The 22,436-nt window shown below is 39.2% G+C and overlaps 2 protein-coding genes across 2 annotated transcripts in view; both read right to left on the bottom strand.

The window, feature by feature from the left end:
* Positions 1-1,522: 1,522 nt before the first annotated feature.
* On the bottom strand, positions 1,523-4,243 carry LOC111868970. Its single transcript, XM_023860106.2, has 2 exons — positions 3,291-4,243; positions 1,523-1,753 (listed from the first exon to the last, which is right to left on the bottom strand). The coding sequence occupies exons 1-2, from the start codon at positions 3,969-3,971 to the stop codon at positions 1,523-1,525; spliced, it is 912 nt and encodes a 303-aa protein (XP_023715874.1). The 5' UTR covers positions 3,972-4,243.
* Positions 4,244-10,684: 6,441 nt separating this feature from the next.
* The window catches only part of LOC111868971 (tRNA (uracil-5-)-methyltransferase homolog A), a 16,896-nt gene continuing 5,144 nt past the window's right edge, over positions 10,685-22,436 (bottom strand). The window contains exons 4-9 of the mRNA XM_023860107.2: positions 21,024-21,216; positions 20,393-20,508; positions 19,260-19,513; positions 13,153-13,381; positions 12,605-12,800; positions 10,685-11,288 (exon numbers count right to left, since the gene is read on the bottom strand). Coding sequence (XP_023715875.1) covers positions 10,909-11,288; positions 12,605-12,800; positions 13,153-13,381; positions 19,260-19,513; positions 20,393-20,508; positions 21,024-21,216 — 1,368 coding nt within the window. The 3' untranslated portion in view covers positions 10,685-10,908. The remainder of the gene's footprint in view (positions 11,289-12,604; positions 12,801-13,152; positions 13,382-19,259; positions 19,514-20,392; positions 20,509-21,023; positions 21,217-22,436) is intronic.

Genomic DNA, 22,436 nt, shown 5'->3' with positions numbered 1-22,436 from the left:
AATTACACAATCACACACACGTCCGGTTCTTCTTACCGCGACGGCTGCTATACTCCAACTATAGTCCGCTGACTGGAGAACTGTTGATAACACGCTCTCGTAAGCTTGCTCGGAACTATCTTCGGCGATGGCCACGTTATAACTCGGCGGCTGTACAACTGAAGTCGCCGACTGCTACAGTAGATCTCGCTGGTAGCCACATTAGAACTCACTGGTACCAGCTGTGCAGCTCACTTATATAGCTGCAGTGCTTGCCGGTTGCATAATGAGTGCCACGTCACAGTAGGAAGTTGATTACGGGTACGTAGCGTTGCGCATTACGTCACCGCGTATAGCTGCCAGGATGCGGGGTGATTACTCGCCTATTACGCGAGCGTTACGTTACCGCTGAGGGGTGGGAGGGGAGCGCTGACTCACCCGCCGCGTCACTGCTGGTGTGTGGGGGGGGCTCGGCTTGGCGCAACATGTCACAATACTATAGTTTTCTGTGAAGTAACACTGAGCAATTCTGTAGATGGCTGCCGGTGTTTCAGAGCAATCTGTGCTCTCCATCTTACTTTAATTAAATTAATTGTATTTCTTTGGGCATAATCAAGATAAAAAAGTACACTAAATTTATGAGACTTTATATGGTTGATGGTATCACTTGAATATGCGCTAAACACTCTCATGTGTGTCATCAATGTATTAAGAAACCATTCCACATCTCATATTTTACTGTAAGACCCACAAAAACAAACGAATATCACAGTACATATACTCTGTGCAGATGTGTTCACAAAGTTACAATCCATGGAGGAAGCCAGTTTTTGGCCAGGATGCATTCCCTCTCCTTGTCAATATTACAATATATAATAGCTTCAACTTTAAAAAGACAATAACAATAAAATTGAGAAATTAAAGTTGAATCATCTAAATTAAAAAAAGAAATCTGGGAATGAAGACATGAATCTCATCAAAAAAACAATACTACAGTGCTTGCACACCACTGCAACAGCCATGCCTACAATACACAGTGGTAAGAGTATGAAGTAAATTTTGTAATATCTTTGGTTTTTCTCTACTGGGTCTAAAATAAGAAACTGAAGAGTTACTTTTGCATGTGCATATGTGTATTTGCATTTTTATATCAGACATACCAAAATAACTGGAAAAACAAAACAAAATTCAGAGTGGTCAACACATGTAAAATTTAACTAAAAGCAATGAGTTGGCGACTATGCATCTTGCATACAGCATCACATTGGCCGCGCCATAGCTCAAGTGGTTAGTCGCTGGCTTCCCACCATGGCGGCCCGGGTTCGATCCCGGGTCTGGTCAAATGGGATTAGTGGTGGACAAAGCGGCCCTGGGGCAGATTTTCTCCAAGTACTTCGATTTCCCCTGCCAATCTTCATTCCATCAACTGCTCCACAATCACCCTCACCTATCATCTGAGGCTGGTTCAATAGGCCAGAAGTGGCCGCAGTTAAAGGGACTTAGTCCCACCCCACTAGCAGTAAAAAAAAAAAACAATACAGCATCACAGAGTGAAGTGATGTTGGCAGGGGGTGGAGTGCTTAGTTATCAATTTTGTACTCACCACTGCATTCAGTCTGGAACCCAGGAACATCTGTTTGTGCAAAAGAGCTCTGACTATTTCCATTTCATCCTTGGAACTGAAATGTACACGCAAAAATGAATCGCCCTTCTGACGCGGCTCAATCCTGTGCGAGCCGATTCCCAGGGATGCATTCAGCAACTGCTTCAGGTCCTACCAAGAGAAGTTAAAAAAGTGGAACATAACCTACAAAAGCTGTGAGTTTATTTGCATTAAAGCAGTGACTGGATATTGCTTTAGAACATTACACAGGTAACCTGCTTGTGTCACATTCAACCCATTCTCTATATGAATGGAACATAGTATGTATAGGAAATAAGCACAGTGAAGCACTAAGGCGTGGTGTAGTTACTTAGTCTGTGTTGGCTAGATTTTAGTTCCTTGATACTACTGTGCTGGCAGCTGGACTGAAACTTGCCAGTAATTTAAAAAAGGTGACGCTTGGCCTGAACTTGTACTCTTCTCCAAGTATAATGAGAATGATCAAGTCAAGGAGGATGAGGTGGGCAGGGCATGTAGCACGAATGGGGGAGGCGAGGAATGCATATAGGATATTGGTAGAAAAGTAGGAAAGTGACCACTGGGAAGACCAAGGCATAGGTGAGTGAAAATATTAAAATGGATCTTAGAGATAGGATGGGATGGTATAGATTGGATTGATCTGGCTCAGGATAGAGACCAGCGGAGGGCTCTTTTGAACACGGTTCCATAAAATGCTGGGAAATTCTTGAGTGGCTGCACAATTGGCGGCTTCTCAAGGTCTCAGCTCCATAAGTAAGTAAGTAAGTAAGTAAGTAAGACACTTGACCTGACGAACCAGCATTGGTACAGTTCTAGAATGCATGTATCATAAAGGTTTACAAATACTTTCAACGCTTCTGGTCACACAACATCTGATGATACTGAATAATGAAGAACATTTGAATGGAACCACTCACGGTCTAATTTAAAGTACCACTCTGGCAGTTACTGAAGGAACTAAGGTAAACCACAAAAAAATCAGGCAAAGTAACTGATGTCCTAGCTGAGATTCAAACCAGGTACCACCAGAACCACCTGAATACAAGTCAGAAGTACAACCACTTGAGCCATTCTACTTTGTGATTAATGCTGGAAACAGGGAAGATTGTAAAGTTCAACATGACTTCCAAGTGTACTTTGTTTTTCCTTGGCACTACAGCCCCAGTGGGCCTAGGCCTACCTCCATGAACTCCGTTCACTTCGGTTTTTCTAGATCTTACATATACGGTAGGACTCCTTGGGCGACTGATCAGCTCCTCGCATCCAAGTGTAATAGCTTATTAGAATCTGTAATAACATATTCCTGCCCAAGGAAAATGTGTTTATGCAGCATAATACAAAGCATAGACACAGATATATCTACTACACTCACTTAAACAAAACTGACAGAATGTCTCAGACAATGCCAGGAACTTGCAGGGATTTCAAAAGACTGATATAGCATATTCTGTATTATGTTTGTAACAGTTCTCAGTTCTCATCAAAATGTCACAACATTAAATTCCATTCATTACAGCTCTGTTTCCATGCATACCACTGAGCTGTCATGTGCAGGCACACTTTTGAGGGGGACGACCTAAGGCTCAGTAGTTAATTGACAACTGATGGAGCTAATGTTACAATTGGATGGGTCATGTGGTGTTCAGTTTCGCTCATATGTTTCACTTACCCCAGACTGTCCTGGATGCAATCCACCTACTAGTAAAACATTCGAATCCAAAACTATGGGCTGTCTTAATGGAGGTGGCCGTATAAATGTTTGCTTTGCCTCAGCACCGATAGTATTCTCATCTAATTTCCCACTACTTTCTGGTGCAACCTGAGAATCAGTCGTGTTATGTACAAAAGTAATCGGTTTATTTTCCATTTCAGTCTGATCAGTTGAACTCTGATGGCCCTCAAATTGTTTCTCATTACTTCTGTTTACAACATCTGATACTTCTTCCACATCCGACACCTTGGATACATTTCTATTTTCTTCTGATGTCATCTCTGCACCAACCACTTGTTCTGATGGAGGTTCACTATATGGTTGTGACTTCGTTATATTCGCTTCTCCCTTAATGGGAACACTACAGATTTCTTCGACTGAATCTTCCGCCTGCTTAGTGCTTTCTATGAACTCGCCTTGCTCTGTCTTTGATTCTTCTTTTATAAATTGTTGTGTTTTCTGCCCAGACGATACAACCTCTTCAGTAGGGCCATCCTCAGACTCAAACTGTGCATTTGTTATTTCATCAATCACCTCATACTGCTCACCCTCAGACTCGAACTGCGTATCTTTTACTTCATCTATCACCTCATACTGTTTACCTCCTACCTCTATAGGTATATAATCTTCTGAATACATTACAAATGGTTTCCTCCAAAGAAATCTAAGAACAACGCTAAGCACAGCACACGAACCAACCCCTGCCGACCTTGGCGATATTGTTGATCACTGCGATCACTGCCATCACCGCATTCCCACCTCTTCCACGGTTCACACTTAATTTCTTCCCTTTCTGCACTCGGTTCACGGGGGCTACTTTTGCAGTGTCGTGTATTCGGTACTAAAACATTCTGTAGGCTCTATAGCTCAGCTCAGCTAAGCTTACTTTTTACTTAATTCTTTGTGTCGGATCGTCATTGATTAACGGAGTACATTCACAAATTTTATATGTGACACTTTACGTCAGGCGATATCATTGAGATTACTGTGTCACGTCATTCCAGGGCCCGGATTTTGATGAGATGTCATTTTTTCCTTATATCCTATGCGATGCTCTTAAATATATAAATCTCGGATATGAGCTGCTGGTTACAGAAATGTAAATTTTATGGGTAATTTTTTGTCATTTTTTGGTTTCAAGTCATTTTTTCATTTGTGGGGTAATTTTTTGGTAAATTTTTTGGCTCTTAACGGTATTTCTTATGATTTCTGGCCATTTTAGGGAATTTCTCTTCATATGTTTTCTGAAATGTGAATAACATGGAAGCGAAGTGTTCTTTCTTATCTCCTTTACGTCATTCTTCTGAATATTTTAGGTCATTTTCTTAATATTTGCAGGTCATCAAAATCCGGACCCTGCATATTACATTTTTGGGTCATATTTTAGGTCATTTTTTAAACATTTTCAGGTTATCAAAATTGGGGACCTGCTCATTACGTTTGGTAGATATGTAACAACAGCAAGGTCCTACCCAGAAAATTGAGGAAGTTGGCTTATCGGATCACAGATTGGTCTGAAATGTTATGATGTCATTTCACACACGATCATAGCCTTTTTTTTATGTATGGTTCTAAAGAAGTGGGCCGGCATAGTGTAGTTGGTATAGGGAAGGGCTGGACGGCAGGGGTTCAATTCCCAGCAGGAGTAAGAAATTTGTCCCGTCTTTATAGCATTCAGACCGGTTCTCGAGCTTCTAGAGTCCACCCAGCCTTGTATCCAATGTGTACTGTGGTTTGGGGGCCGAGGTTAAGCATGCTGGAGCTATATGCTCATTGCCCCCCTCCCCCCACACTTATTTGTGATGTAGTGCCTAATTAATTAATCACTTGGACAACTTTATCTTTTTATCTCTGGATCTGTACACAGCAGGTAGAGTGCAAGCAACAGTACATTACCACAGATGAAGTGAATGATTTCAGTACCGCTGTTTTCTGCGAGTAAATATATTCCCCATGCATACCTAGTTTTTACCTCTTTAAAACTCAAAAATGTAATATTATATGCTATACTAAATTCTGCACTAAGCATTACCAGCCAGTGTTTACTGTTGGAAATATTATCAGTTATCTTGTTCCATGATTCATGAGGAACAGTTGTTTTGCTGTTTCTGTTTTAAAGTCTTAAATATATATTACAGCCATCACAAAACCATGTATCATATCATTAGCTGCTTTACACTCCATAAGACTGCCTTCTCAAATTCAGTCTTCCCTTGAAGTTTTCCAAGCACATTATGGCATACATTTGTTCTACCCCACCTCAACCATAGTAACAGTGCATTCATTATAATTATACCAATAATACTATGTGGGAAACAAATTATTGAGCTCTTATGGAATGTTCTCCATTCCCAAGTGTTGCTTGTTGGGATTACAGTTTACAGAATAAATAATCCGATGATCTAATTATTACTAGCATGTCCTGATATATTTCTAAAACTTGATATCTTTACATGATATTTCCCCATTTCTGAAGGGTGAGGCATCCCAAAGCTCAATGTCTTTCCCCTTACCATTCAATTTATAACACCATTAAACTCCTCACAAGGTGGAGAAGAAAAAGGTTCTATGTAAATTATCAGTCACTATTATATTTAAGCATCCTATTGCATTTATATATCTTTCATGCACAATATATTCAATCCTCGATGCAATTATTTCTCTTTTATTTCTCATCCTTACAATGTGTTTCATCCTCAAACAGCCATTATCAGATGTTCTGTCTACACCAAAACTGTTGCACTGTATAAAATGCACACAATATTCACTTATTTACACATGTTCAACTGTGATGTTTCTTGTTTAATTTATTTGATGTACACTTGGTATTTATTTGCATTGATTAATTTCACTCACTTTATAATTTAATATTGGTTTGAAATTTCTTTGAATCTCTTAAAATTATATAATTCTTGCACCTCTATTTGGGGCATTGTCCACTTGTCCAAATGATATGGTTCTACTGTTGTGGCTTGGTGTTCATGTGTTGCTTCTGTTTGTAAGCTCTTTCTTTATCATTTCTTCCTGTTTGTATGTTGTTCCCTGAGGGGCAGTGACGTTTGCATGTATGTAAATAAGGGAACAGTTTTAGCAAAGACAGAACACCTGATGATGGGCGTTTGAGGCCGAAACATGTAAGGAGGAGAAATAAAATACTGCATTGAGGACTGAATATATTGTGCATGAAAGGTATTTGATCACTCAATGAAAACAAGATCCAGTACAGCAATTTTTTCCTGCTGTGGCAGTTCTTATATGGGCTACATTTTGCTTAATTTGAACACAGTTACTGCAGAAGAAAAACACTCTGCATGATGTATCCCCATCTTCTGCAAATGTATTGCATTTCAACTTCCCTTGTTTTTATAATTAGTTAACATGTGACCAGTGACAAATCCTACATTATTACATCAGATAATGCAGATATGTAACTGCATGACAGCACCATATTTTATTTCCTTTATATAGCAATGAATGTGAAAAATCAGTCTTGGAATCTTGCAGTCAACTGATGACCACCTGCTCCACTGGGCAAGCACATGTGAAGACAAGACACAATTGCATATAAGCTACGCAATTCATAGTGTATCACAAAGCCAAACATAGGTTTTATTGACTGAAGGAGAGAAAATTATTTTTTCAATATTCCCTCAGGTTATGATGCATAGCAGGATAATATTGCTCAATGTCTGTACCAACATCAAAAATATCCTCTCTTCAGCATCATCTTAGTCCTTCTCTAACTCTTTGCCTGCCAGGTTTCCATCATTCAGCCTTTCCTTCACATAGTCTATCTATATGTCTTTTCTTACATCTTGTATTCTCATGGTGTATTATCAGCCTTGAATCCCTCTCATATTTTAGTACACATTTTTGTCAATTTTCTGACAAGCAAGTAACTTAACTCTGATACAGTATTTTGAAAACTGCAGACAATATATAGAGAGCCCAGTATTTGTACAAACAATGGGGTAATACAAAACACTGTTGTTTGTGCAAGAAATGCAACTATTATATATTTGATAATACAAATAAACATTACAATGGAATCTGCAACTGATTATTAGACACCTACACACAACTCCACATGGCAATGCCCATCCCCTGTAACACAAAATGGACCTTGAGTCCTCGGAAAATCATCAGGTTACTAGCAATCTACAGATACATTCAATCCTGAAACAAATTAATGAAATGCTGCAAACAAAGAAACTTACCACAAAAATGTGAAAACAAATTCAAGTTAAATATTCTGACAGTAACTGTTCACATTTCTTCCTCTCGTATGTCTTTGGCAAACATAACATCATTTCCCTTTCTGCAATCTACTGACCATCTTGGCAAATCCTCTTTGTAGCAGATAATTTTGCACATATGGTGTGCTTCAGAGATGAAGTTTCATTGGGTGTAGTCACACTGAACAATGCTAGGCACAAGTGCGTGTTTTCAGGGTGAGAATTTAAAGCCTCAATATAAGAGCACTGTCACATTGGGAGGGATGAAGCATGGCAACAATCAAGTAAACTGAATGTCAAAAAATAATAATTTTACATTCACTACCATGAAAACCTCAACTCAGAAATAAACTGAATGATTCAAACTGTCATCATCTAGGTTGTGGCAGCATGCACTCTTATAGATGGCTATAAACATTTCTGAAGAACATAGTGCTCCCAACTATTTTCTTTTTTGTTCTAGTGGTCTTTGGCCAAGTCAGTCCTGTTTTTGTGATTTTACTTTATGAATCTATTTCTATTATTCTTCGGTTCTGTTCTGCACTGTTAATAATGTTTGTATAAAATTATTAATATTTCTTGCTGTTTTTTGCATTAATGATGATGGTAGTGATAATGGTAGCTGCACTTTTAGTTGGGTTAGCTTTTTATATAGCTGCTATTCTTTTAGTGTTGTTGATGCCAGCAATCTATGAGATCCATAATTCCATATTCACGTAGCTTTCTGTTACATTTTGCACTTAGGTATAGTGGAGGATTTTCATGTCCATTTTGTGTTCTGTTACCGACCCAGTAATTGCTTGGGGGAAGTTACTGTTCCACGGTTTTATGTGTACTTATGCTTGAACTTCTTTGTATTGTTTGAACCTGCTCCCAGATGTTTTGCCATTTATTCATTAGTTGCCTTTTGATAATATTTTTTGTTCTTGGGGTGGTATTACATATTGTGAGACTGTGCTAATTTTTATTGCTTTCTGTACCAGCATATCCACTTCTTTGGGTAGCATGTTTGTCCAAAACACTGATATGCCACGATTTGTAATCTGATATAGTTAACATTTTGGACCGCTACCTTGGTCTTTAAAGAAATTTCTTCCACCATAAAGATGAAGGTAGCATGTCCCTCCTAAATACTGATAATTACCAGACTACAAAGTGTTTATCTCATGACAGTGATCTCCATAGTTATTGCCATGAGAAACTCAAATTCTCATCAAAATCTTCACTGTGGAAAACCTGATATTTCATAAATCAAATGATATCTGAAATCTCCCACTATTGTTTTATGTAACTCTTCTAAAATTACACAATATCAGATAACAAAAATAAAATGCACTCCTGAAGAAAGTGCATGGTACAGAGGCAGTTAAGCAGTTGTGATGCCAGATAATTCACACTGTGGTGCAAAATGTAACCACAGTAGTACCAAATTACTTGAAAATTATGAATGTGGTATTCTGGAATGTGATGCCATGTAGTCTGGTAGAGACTTAACATTTCAGAAGAACCTGCTGCTTCCTTCTTCATGTTAGAAGTTGTTCCTCCAAAATGCTATATTTCTCTCAGAAGTGGCATGACATCTAAGAATATATCTTACTATTCACTACCATGACCCACTCAAATTTCATGTTATCTGAAACTGATATCCTATCAGTGGATGTCACGAACTACCAACAAAATAACTACGAACAATACTGTCACAGCTCAGACTATAACACTAACTGTTCCCTATTTTTACAGGAAATCTATGGACAAAATGTAACAATGAACCTTACACTTATACAATGTTTGCCTGTATATCCACCATATTGCACTGCTCATGGAATTTTTACAAGATTTTGTGAAAGTCCTGCAGTGAAGACATTAATGAGGATTGTTGTTTCCTGGGATGATTCCACATAGTCTAGTAAATATTTATCATTTTGAACTTATCTGTCTACCAAAATACAGTGTCACAATCCAGTCACACTGCCATGAGACCAACAAGGCTCACCCAAATCTGATCTACCATCTTCTGTACTTTCTACCTTCTTTTGGTTAACATGATGAAATTAATGCATAATGAGGCCACTACCAGTTCAAGAAACATCTACTATACTTGAAAGTCAAAACCAACTCTATCAATTTCCTCAAGGCCTAAAAACTGAAGCACACTTTTCTACTTATTTCAAGATTACTGTCTTCTGGGATGTGACAATATGCAGTCTGATACATATTCACTAATGTTCTGGAAGAGCCTCTTCCCCCCCCCCCATCACCAGGGTACCCTTCAGATGACTACAGGTTGCTCCAAAATGTTATTATCTATCAGACTACACAAAATCAAATCCCAGAAGAAAACTATGTAATCCTCATAACCACCACAAAGAGAACCTCATATCTCACACACTAATTTGCTTACACCCAATCTGTAACAGCAGTGAAGATTCCAGCGGGTAAAGGTTAATATTTCGGATGGCCTATAGCAAAGGATGATCTCTGATGCAATGGAGTCTTTCTAGTAGTCAGCTGCGTTAAGATGTGGTTAGTATAAAACATTTTGGGAACCATCTATGGGGGTCATGGCTGCACATTGTATTTATAAACAAAGAGCATGCTATCAACTGTTCCAGGGCAGAGTCAGGCAGTTGGTGGGGTCCTGGTCCAGTATGAAGAACTGCAGTCAGCTGGTCGGTGGTGTCCTGACCCTACATGGACTGCTGAGGGAACAGTGACTGCAGTCAGGTGGTCAGTGGTGTCCTGTCCAAGCATGGAATGCTACATATTGTAAATGAATATACACAGTGCTTGAGGTGGAATGAAAATAGAACCGCGATGGTTTTCCCCTTTTAATTCATAGACACAATTGTACATTGCATTTACTGCCAAAGAAGTAACGGGATGCTTTTAAGCCATTTAGAAAAGAACCAGGATGCCATCCCGCCGCATCCCGCCCCACCTCAAGCCCTGAATATACAATAACATAATAGCTGCTTGAACCGATTCATCATTGCTGGTGATAATGGGAATGAGGAAGAGTATGGTGGACAGATGGTAGATGGGCAGGATCATCACAATAAAACTATTCTTCAGGGTTAGCTACAGCCACACAGTCAAATATTAGGGGTCAAGAAATAATTACAGTTTTCATGTTACTTTATATCTCAAAAAATGAACATTACTTCTGAAATCACAATTTTGTCCCTTCCTCCAGAACATTCAACAGACCATCAGATGCAATTCCACCTTGTATTGTGCAGAGGAGCTTGCGTGGTCTATAGTCTAGTGCAGTGGACTGCCACCAGCAATACCATCATCCATTTTTATGATTCTACTGGAAAAATTCTGGAGTGAATGACCAATCATATTTCTTCAAGGTCTCTCAACAAGAGCTCTGAATACTCCTCCTCCACCTCATATGGCCTCCATGATTCTCCTCCGCCTCTTCCTCGACCTTGGAACTCCTTTGCCCTCCCTGATCTATCACGTGAATGGCCTGGTGTCTTGAGGAGACTGAAGAGCCCAACACGCTCCATAAGAATCAATACCATGTACCCTTTCCCATTGGGCTTTGTGTCCACTGGAATTGCTCTGAGTGGAAAGAATGGATATCCCATTTCACTTGCATTGGTGGGTTTGCTCAGCGCCATTATGGGACTGAAACGTGAGTAAAACATCTCAGTCACCAGCACCACTCGTCTAACTTGTGGGATTTTCCTCAGTTCCTTCATTGCCTTGGCACCTAAAACATTGCATACATTTTCACACATTTAGGCATTCTCTACACAGAAAGACAGAGAAAGAAAAGAATTCTTTAAGTGATGGTCATACCTGTCTGTCAGTGATAGTACCAGCACCTAAACTGTTGGACAAATTTTCAAAATTTCCCATGGTGGATTTTCATTCAAGATCGATCACCATCTTTAGCCATACTGATCCATAACAAAGCCTACTTTACATAGAGCCATAAACAAAGTTTTTCATATCCATCATAAACTAATTCTTAAATTCTGGTAGAATTCAGTATCAGTCTATCTGCATAAGATCAGTTAACCATTTTGATTTTTAACTGTATTATCAGATTTCAAAGCCCTCTTTTACATAAAGTCATGTATCCCATAAACCACTTAGCAGATTTTGTTAAAATATGATATTAAGCATTATGATGCTGCTGATATATGAATTTTGCTTGTTTTGCTAGAATGCCATTTATATACTGGCTGCAATTAAGCTTAATGAACTTCCAAGAATGTCAGTGTGAAGTCTGCGTGCTCTGTTATGAGTACACCCTTTTCAATCATGTCTGCTCTCCAAGATGCTTGTGGCCAGACAGTAATTTATTTTCAAGAAAATAATTTTGTGATAATTCACATAAAGTGCCCATAATTTTTAAGTTATAATAATAAAACATTCAAGTTATCCCTGTACTTAATTAAGTGCCACACCATAGAGGCACATGGGGGGATGGGATGTATAGTTCCATGCATTCTTAAACTTAGTCCTAGCTGGTGCTGAATGGTCAGCTTTCTGCCCTGGCTGCTTTAACGCCAGGAAAAGAGCCCCAAACACACAATGAGTAGGAGGGTCAGCAGGCCACAGAAAGGGGCTAGATACTCTGGGGGAGAGAAAATCTCTTGCAATGCCAGAAATTGAATTTCCGTTCCCTAGTAATCTTGCCTGTAGCCTAAACACTGTACTGTCTAAACTATCCCAACTGCTATAAGCTTGATTCAAATCAATGGGACGTGAGCATGAAAAAAAAAAGTTCTGAAGTGTACAGACTGTTACTGGCATGGTTACAACAATGTTCAAGAAAGAATTCTAATACTCATAAGGGGATGTGGTTATAAAACATCAGCTTTTGAGTCCACAACCCATGTAATGCTATAATTTGTCACTTGAAACTGGGTGTAAAATCGTTTGGCTTAAAAGACCTAAACTGAGAAATACATAAGAAAATGACACAGTTCCTAGGGAGCAAAACATGCCTGATGTCACAACCAACATACTAAATCATACTGTCAGTGCTTACATAAGCAAAAGTTGTAACTAACTCACATGTAGAAAAGTGGTTGGAAGTGCTGATCACGATGGCACAAGCCTTGTTGCATGTTATCTTTGTAGCAAGTGTAGGTAGCACCTCATCCGGCTTGCCACCAAAATACTGGCAGCCTGTTATTCCATTAAGCTCTGCATGTTTCTTAGCCTCTCCAACAAAGTGATCTTCGTCCACACTGAGCACTTCTCCAGCCATCTGCAAGAGAATGTTTCTTTCCAGTTAAACATGTCTGTATACGTAAGCATGAGTGACAGAGAGTCCCTAATGACACTTGCACAAAGCAACTGAGTCATGCATAGGAAGGGCACAGGTCCAGCTTGCAAGTTTCACAACACTAAAACAATATCCCTTATATATATCAGCAGATCTATTTTGCAAGCTATAAACAAAACACATGGATATTCACTGGGATAGTTTAGTCATGTCCCTAGATAGAAGCATTAAATGGCTGGTCCTTGTGACTGAGATGCACATTTAGATGGATGCCAGCTTCGTAGGATTAAGAAACCAGTTTGTGACTGGCAGCTAGTACGAAGCTTATCCTTACCTTTGACAAGTACAGTCCAATGAGGCCAAAGCCACAGCCCAATTCCAACACAGTAATTCTCTTTGTAGGGGCCAGTAACTGATTAATGCCCCTGCAAACCATCTTGGCTGCATGGATGTTATTCCAGAAGTGCATTGCTGGCAGAAGGTGGAACTTCAAATCCAGAACTGTCTCTTCAAGGTAGGGTGTTCCCACTACCAGGTTCAACTGTTGGGCTTTAAAAGCAGGACTGTGGAAATTCAGAACATCCATTTCAGGTCATATGGGATTTGTGGCTGAAAAATTGGCACTACAGTGATTTTTCCCTGAGCACTTCAGTTTCCCCTGCCAATTCTCATTCCATCAACTACAGAAATGACCATAATAGAAAAGATAGGAAGAAAAACATCCTACGACATCAATATTAATTATAACAACAACGTGCCTTAAAGAGTACTATTTGACCAAGTGCACAGTGCAGCAGACTCCCTAAAATTGTGTTGCCTGAAGATGGCCCTGTGCAGCTGAAACATGTAGCATAAACACTGAATGTACATATTTTAATGACACTTCAAACATTTAGCATAAACACTGAATGTACATATTTTAATGACAGTTTAAACATTAACAAACATTTTAGCGAATTAAATAAGATTTAATGTCACTGAAAGTTTAAACTGATATTGCTGCATTATAGATAGAAAAGAAGACTACAGAAATTATGCCCCAATGGAGCAGGATGCTGAAATATAAGATTCTATAGAGAAGGCAAATCTGGGGTAGTAACAATGAAAAAAATTAAATACTCAGATAGTGCACATGCCCTGTCATAATAATGCAATGCATGGTTTGTAAAGGTAAAAATAAAAAAGAAGTGCTTCCTGTAAACTTGCAGTATTGCAACACAGCCTTAGGTGAATACTGCAGATCCTAATATTAATTAAATTGTTGTTAAGAAGATTGCTTGTAATGACAAAATTATTGCTCTGAAGTTAAAGGTGGAACCGGTAGATATACTGATTATGCAAGTGTACATGCCGACATCAGAGTATGAAGATGAAGAAATAGAAAAAGTGTATGACACAATTGAAGAAATTCTTCAGGAAGATGCAAGAGGTGACACAAACAGCATCATATTGGGAGACTGGAATAGCATTGTTGGAGATGAACCATATCAGAATATTGTTGGACCACATGGAGTAGGAAGACGGAATCACAGGGGTCAAATGCTTATTGACTTTTGTGAACGAAATGGACTGATTGTCACCAACACTTGGTTCAAGAAGCCAAAGAGAAGAATTTACACATGGAAGGCACCTGGGGATTAGAGGAGGCATCAGCTGGACTACATCCTTGTGAAACATCGATTCAGAAACAGTGTGAAGGATGTGAAGACGCTGCCTGGGGCAGATATTGACTCTGACCACAGCTTACTGGTTGCCAAGTTCCGAACCAGGTTGAAGAAAATTATAAGATTTCAAAATCACAGACCTAGATGGGATTTTGAGAAGTTATATGCTCAAAGGCAAAGCGTGCAGGAGACCCTAGAAGAGAAACTCAGTGCAATTGAGGGTGAAAGCGGAAATGCTGAAGTGCAGTGGAACAATATAAAAGAATGCATGTTAGATACTATCAGTGATTTGGTTGGTAAAGTTGAGAAGATAGCAAGAAAACCATGGGTTACACAGGAGATGATGAGTAAAATGGAGGAGCGAAGGAAATGGAAGAATGTCAACAATGAAGAAGGCAGGAGGAAATACAGGAGACTGAGGAATGAATTGAAAAGAGCCACGGACAGGGCCAAAAAGGAATATCTTGAGAAGATATGTAATGAGATTATGGAATTTCAAAGAACAGGCCGTTATGATTTGATGTACATGAAGACAAAAGAACTAGGATGGAAAGAGAATCATGGGATTCAAAATGTTGGCATCGAAGACTCCCAGGGGAATAGAATAGTAGATCAGAGGAAAGTGCTGAAAATTTGGGAAAATTATATTTCAGAACTATATGATCGACCTAATCGGCCAGAAACCTTAGAAGTTGAACCGGAAGAAGAAGTAGATACAGACGAGAAAGGACCATATATTTTACAAAGTGAGGTGGAAAAAGCTATCAAGGAAATGAGGAAGGGAAAGGCTACAGGAGATGATGATGTACCTGGAGATGTGCTCAAGTTACTGGGAGAAGGTGGTTTGAAAACACTGACAAAACTAATGAACACCATATATGAAAGTGGAGAGTGGCCCAAGGACTTTACAGAAGTTACAATGATTGCCTTAAAGAAAAAGACAAAAGCTACAAAATGCAGCGACCATCGCACAATAAGTCTTATTGCACATACAGCAAAGATAATAGCAAAGATACTTAAAAGAAGAATTGAAAGGAAAATAGAGGATGTACTTGGAGAAGATCAGTTTGGATTTAGAAGAGGAAAAGGAACCAGGGATGCAATTGGGATGATGAGAATTATAGCGGAACGAACTTTGGAGATAGATGAAGAACTGTGTGTTTGCTTCATAGACTGGCAGAAGGCATTTGACCGGGTAAACTGGACCAAATTAATGCAGATCCTGAAAGAAACAGGTATCGATTGGCATGAAAGAAGATTGATTAGCAAATTGTACATGGATCAGAAAGTTAGAGTACGACTGGACAGGGGGGAGACAGGAAGTGTGCAGATTGGAAGAGGAGTTCGACAAGGATGCTGTTTATCACCAATTCTGTTCAACTTGTACAGCGAATGCCTTACCAAGGAAGCTCTGGATGGGCTCGGTGACTTCAAAGTAGGAGGGCAAATTATTCAAACTGTGAAATATGCAGATGACCTTGTGTTAATGGCTAAGGAAGAAACTGTGCTACAGGGCATGATTGATAGACTAATTGAAATTGGAAGGTGCTATGGCATGGAAATGAATGTGGAGAAAACAAAAGTAATGAAAATTTCGAGACAACCAACCCCAGTCACAATAAAGATAGACCAAAAACAACTGGAGAATGTGAAATGTTTTAAATATTTGGGTAGCTTGTTAACAGATGATGGAAGGTGTACTAGTGAAATTAAATCCAGGATTGCCATGGCAAAAGCTGCATTTAGCAAGAAGAAGAATCTTTTTACCAGCAAACTGGACTTAAACTTGATGAAGAAACTAGTGAAATGCTACATCTGGAGCATAGCTCTGTATGGGGCTGAAACATGGACACTTAGGGCAGTAGATCAGAAACATCTGGAAAGTTTCGAAATGTGGTGTTGGAGAAGGATGGAGATCAGTTGGACTGATTATGTGAGAAATGAAGAAGTGTTAATTGGAGTCAGTGTGCAGAGGAATATCCTACATGAAATAAGAAAATGGAAGGCCAATTGGATTGGTCATGTTTTACGCAGAAACTGCCTTCTAAAAGAAGTTATCGAAGGAAAGATAGAGGGGCGGATAGAAGTGACAAGAAGACGAGGAAGAAGACGTAAGAAGATGCTGGATGACCTTGGGGACAGAAGAGGATACTGTCATTTGAAGGAGAAAGCTCTAGATTGCATTAAGTGGAGGAATTGTTTTGGAAGAGACTCTGGACCTGTCGTCTCGACAGATTACTGATGATGATGATGATGATGATGATGGCGATCCTGACAAGATAGACAGACAGAAGTTTGTAAAAGGTATCTTATAATGCATAGGACAGATCCAGAATTAACTGCAAAATGTCCTATGGTCATACAAATGTAAACAACAGAAGAGAAGAGCAAACTGAAACAACTGCATGAAATGGAGTAATGAGAACCCACCAACAACAGCCTGTGTTCCATGAAAGAGTATCACTTCTTGTATTCATAATATTACATTTTTCTTTCCTTTTCTTCCTATTCTTTGACAGCGAATAAATAAGCTGACCTCAGCAAAACAACTTATGGGTTGACCTGCATATTTGTTAGTATTTGGTGTTTTTGAGGAAAGATTAAACAAAGAACATTCTCAAACTGGAAAATAACAAGTATTTCTTGATTAAATTTGAGGTTCACATAGCAGTGAATATTAAGAATGGTGTCTTCTGATATGATACTATGTAGCTCAGCACGGAGGTACCAATGTTTTGGAGAAATCCACTGCCTCCATCTTGAAGGCAAAGGCGGGATGTTGCTCCAAAATGTTGGTATCTATTGACCAGACCACACAACATCACATTCCAGACATCTGAAATCTTAAAGCATTCCCTATTATATTTTAATTTCTCCATGAACTTCTTATCTGGTTATTTTTAAGTTTCTTCATGGGATATAAAGAAAGCAACTTCATTACGGGCCAAACAAGGCAAGAGAATTAGGCTAATGTCATACAAGCGCTGAAAACAGCGGATGCTGCTCTTCCGTCGAAATCCATGGACGTCAAGCAGATTGCCATGAGCGCTATATTCCACGTATTGCCAAGTCAGTCTTTGGCGAGGCTTCAGTGCAAACACGGATTTTATTGACATTAGCCTGTAATACTCTGTAACAAATGGAGAATATTTCACCGAGCATTGGAGATGAGTGTTGATTTTGCAGATGACATTGTTAAAGGATGCTGTGTATTGCATAACTTCGTTCGTGATCGCGATGGATTTCAGTTGGAAGATACTTTGAATGTTGTAGGATTTGAAGACACTGAATTGGAAATTGACACTGTTGGAAGTTGAGCAAATGTGCAGAGAATTCGAGATACCTTAGCTGATTATTTTGCTAGCAATATTGGGCAAGTACCTTGGCAGTACACAGTGACAGGAAAGAAAAAGTTTACTGAACATTAAGGGCTTAAAAGTAAAAATGGTATTTCGTATAATGTAATAAGTAGTATTTTGTGATATGTCACCTGAAAGCCGGAATAATCTACTGCTAGGTAACAGCCAGATAAACACGCTGTCGTGAAAAGATTCTGGTCAACAGTCCGTTGCTAGGGAATGACTCGGCATTACTGGTTGCTAGGGAATCGATGGTTTTCTGTAGGTCTGATCCGAGTCTATATAAGGAGTCGATCACAAATTAATAAAAACAAGGTTCTCCTCACCATTGGCAATTTCCCAAGGTGCACACCGGTCCGCAATTTGCACATGGCATTAAAATCCCGCATCTTTATGACTATATAACAAAATTATGCAGGAAACAAGCAGAAGTCATACAATATCATGAAAATGAGAATGTTCGCAAGATCGGACAAGGCGAAGCCCAACACAGAATGTACAAGAGGCTTAAACTTGGCGGCAATCAGGCATGCTACCGTTCAAGTGACTAGACTACTGTGGTAGTGAATACTGGTAGAAACAGAGCAAAATCTGCTGTAGTGAGCCTGGAATGACAGAGGCCTTGTATATACTGTACACAGAAATAGGAATTAAGATTAAATTTGTAAAAATATGTAAATACTGATAATGGACTTACTAACACAGACTATGACTGACAAATGACAGACCTGACCTCTCGTCAGAGAGGGTGCCCCAAATGAACAGGACAGGAACTTTCATATAAGAAAAAAGAAAATCTGGTCATGAGCCCCACTTGGGGCTCGACACCAAGACAGACAGACTGACCAACCGTCAGTCGCAATGTGACTTTGACTTTGACTAATAAAATCATTTTCTCCACTTCTATTTCCATTCTAACCTGAACAAAACAGTGTGGAATTCTAACTTCACGTCCGCTATTTATCGCGCCCGTGTGACAACCACCATAAACAAATGCATATCTCAGCGCGGACGGGCCACGTTGCGTCATAGGGGATCGTGGAGCTACATTCACAGTGTCCGTGTTGCGGACGTGATTCTTAGCGTACGTGCCGTTTGACTGCTCTCACATATTTGTGTGCCTCCATGACATACGCAAATATTCATGGATGTGAGACAGTGATCATGTGACATTAGCCTTAGCTTCCATTGTTTATCTTCCGTCAAAATTGCAACAATTTTACATTCTACACTTCAACACTACATGTTTCAGGGTCAAATGGCCATCTTCAGGTGTTTTTATGTTACAGATATTTTACTAAAACTGTGTTAAAAAGTATTTCAATTTTAACAGAAGATAAACAATGGACGCTAATCTGAACAATTGCAACGGGATGCTGAAACACAGAATGAAGGCAACAGAACATGAACTGACGTACATGTGTGTGACTTTAGTGTAGACTGAGATGATTCTACACTTCCTGGCCTCGTTACTTTCAAAGAAAGCTTTCATCTCTTCATCCAGAAGCTTCATCCTCTCTTCAGCTGTCTCTTGTGGACTCTGCACATACACCATGAACATCAGGTCTTTTGCCTGATTGGTGCGTATAACCACCTCATGCCAGAACTTGTACTGGACAACGCCATCTGCATCTGATACCCTCTCCAGTCCTTGAATTGCATTCTCAAAAACCTGTCAAAACATAAGATGTGAATTCTCACGGCAGTGGATTTGAAGATTATGGTCTCCTGGTATATGATGCCACATCGTCTGGTATGTAAAAAAAGTTTTGGAGGATCTCACTGCCTCTTTCTTCAAGGTAGAAGACTGAGGATGGAGGTATGAGATTTCAAAACACTGCTACCTATCTACCAAAATACAGCGTCGCATCCCAGAAGAATATAATTTTCATGCATCAAAACATGATTTAGGCAATGTTTGCAATTCATTTGATTGCAACTGCAATAAATCTGGAGCCATCAACTGATGTGTGGAAATTGGATGCTGATTTAGCTCTTAATTTATAAACACAGTTTATTTACTGTATTTACACCATACCAGCTACTCAAATTATGCAGCACAAGGTAAGGTGGATGTGAATGAGAAAAGAATAAATGCATGACATCACGAATTTGGTTCTACTGGAAAACCGTCAATCAGTATAGCAATGTGTGGGCAGTGCTGAATCTAATTTGTTCACTTTTCTGGTGTAATCTTGGACTATGGTCATAAAAACCAGGCAGTGTGCTATTTAAAACTGGGTAAGCAGTTACATAAGAGAATTGAGAATTTTAACCTGAAATAACACCTTACAATTTTCAAAATTTAAAACAGGAGAACAAACATTTCAAAATAATGGAAAAATTATTTCCTCTTCACTGTTACATGAGCCCCAACATGACAAATTTGTTTAGATGAGCAATTCCCAGAGAGTGATTCTTTCTGACAGCATTGAATGATTTGTAGCTAGTAAGTTCATCCATATACAAGCAACACTACATGACTGAAGTCTGTTTTTCTCTATTCACAGTCCTCATAATGGAAGCACATGTTCAATAAATTGGTTCCTACCTGTGCTGCCTCTACCACGTGGGGAGGGTAGTTGTGTTTTACTGTTGAGACCTTATTCACTTTAGCACCACCTGCATGGAAGCCCACCACAAGCTGTCCAGTCTCTTCATCAATCCCTGTAATACATATTAACCCTATATAACCCTCCAAAGCCATAAGGTCTTACTTCTTAGTAACCACACTGTACCCCTATTACAAAGACCAACTGATTAATGCTATTTAGGTAAATAATTGCAGTTTATTCTGAGAATCATATGAAACACATAAATAACATTTATGGACAAAATGCCACAAGTAGTACGCTGCAGGTAAATGTCTTCAGGATGGGTAATGCGGCTGTTCCATAGTATTCTCTCTCTCTCTCTGTTCACAGTGAAAAAAATGTTCTTCAGAGCATAGGAAAAATTAATTCTGCAGTGTACAGCAGATACCATAGTATAAATCATACGATAAACCACATATAATGTTACGTTTACTGAACTCCAGAATACTAAATAATGTAGACCTGTGGTGAAATGCATACCCAATCAATTCTAATAATTACATAAATATGCTTTTCTAAAATTTTTTAAAAGGGGTCATCTTATTTTTAGGTAAATACAGTATATGATTTGCAAGTGTGTATACTCACCAACAGAAAATTTACATCTGTTAGCATAACGTGTTTCAGGGGGGCAACCCAGGAATCTTTCCAAGATACAGATTAATCCACCATACTTCATCTCTCTCTTGCCAATCATGCGATCATATTTTGGGTAATGCCGGCGCAAAAGTTTCCCTATCTTTTGTAGCTTCATAAAAAGATCCTCTGACTTCCGGTTAAGCTGAAAGCACAAAGACAGCAGTAACGTTAGATTTTATGTTCTCACTTTGGTGATTATTAAGAATGACATTTCTCTGGGATGAGATGCCTGCCATGTTGTCTCATAGACAGATACCAGTGTTATGGAAGAACTTGCCACCTCCAATCTCAAGACAGAAGTGTAACCCAAGCGTGGAAAAGAATGACACAGCTCTACAGTGCAGGAGAGGACAAGGGCTACGGCCCTGTGTGAACAAACAGGAATTGGCAGAACAGGATGAAGAATATGTGGCCCTTAAAGGGGTCTTTTCCAAAGGCAGAATCTCAGAAGAATACTGAAAGAATATTAACGATAAGTGAAAAAGAGAGATTTCAGAAGTTCACAGAGGCAAAGAAGAGGGCAATTTCAATAATCGAATTAATTTTATGCCCTACACTGGATAATGAGGAGCTTCATAATTTCTACTTCTAGCCAAACATCGCCAGAATGATCAAATTAAGGAGGATAAGGAGGGAAGGGCATTTAACATGCATGAGAGAGAATATATGTGCATACGAAGGTTTGGTAGGGAAACCTGAAGGAATGACATCACTAGGATGACCTAGCATAGATAGGAGGATGTTAAAATGGATCTTAAAGGAACAGGATTGGACAGTATTGACCAGATTCATCTGGTTCAGGATAGATCAAGTTGCAGGCTCCTGTGAACACAGCAATAAACTTCTGGGTCTCAAACAATGTTGGGAATAACTACTGGATTCTCAAGAAGGACTTCTCTTTATGGGGTAAGTACAATCACAGAAATTCCCTGGAGGGGCTGAAGATATCCACAGAAATTCTGAGTCGACATAGGGCCAAGAGCTGTACCCAGTATCTCCCCAAATGTAGAAGTGCCACCCTCTCAACCCAGTACTCAGTGCAGACATAATGCTACAACTGTTCCTAATCAGTATAGTGAAACATTACTGTTTCCTCCTGATGGATCTGCAACTGATGGGGACTGCAGCCAAGAAGCAGAAACAATCCATCAGAATGATAACTTGACTAAGTTTTGAGAGGTAATATGAGGGGGTACCCGAAAGAAACCGAACTTATTTTTTTTAAACTTATTTATTCAAATTTTAAGCACAAACCTTCAATCCCCTTCAAAGTACTCTCCACTTACACTAATACACTTGTCTAGTCTTTTATTCCATTTTTCAAAACATTGTCTAAATTCATCTTTTGAGATGCTTGACAGC

Source organism: Cryptotermes secundus, unplaced genomic scaffold (assembly GCF_002891405.2).
Source record: "Cryptotermes secundus unplaced genomic scaffold, Csec_1.0 scaffold3632, whole genome shotgun sequence".
NCBI lineage: Eukaryota > Metazoa > Arthropoda > Insecta > Blattodea > Kalotermitidae > Cryptotermes > Cryptotermes secundus.
The sequence above is the reverse complement of the archived record's forward strand: the minus strand, read 5'-3'. Positions and strand labels throughout refer to the sequence as shown.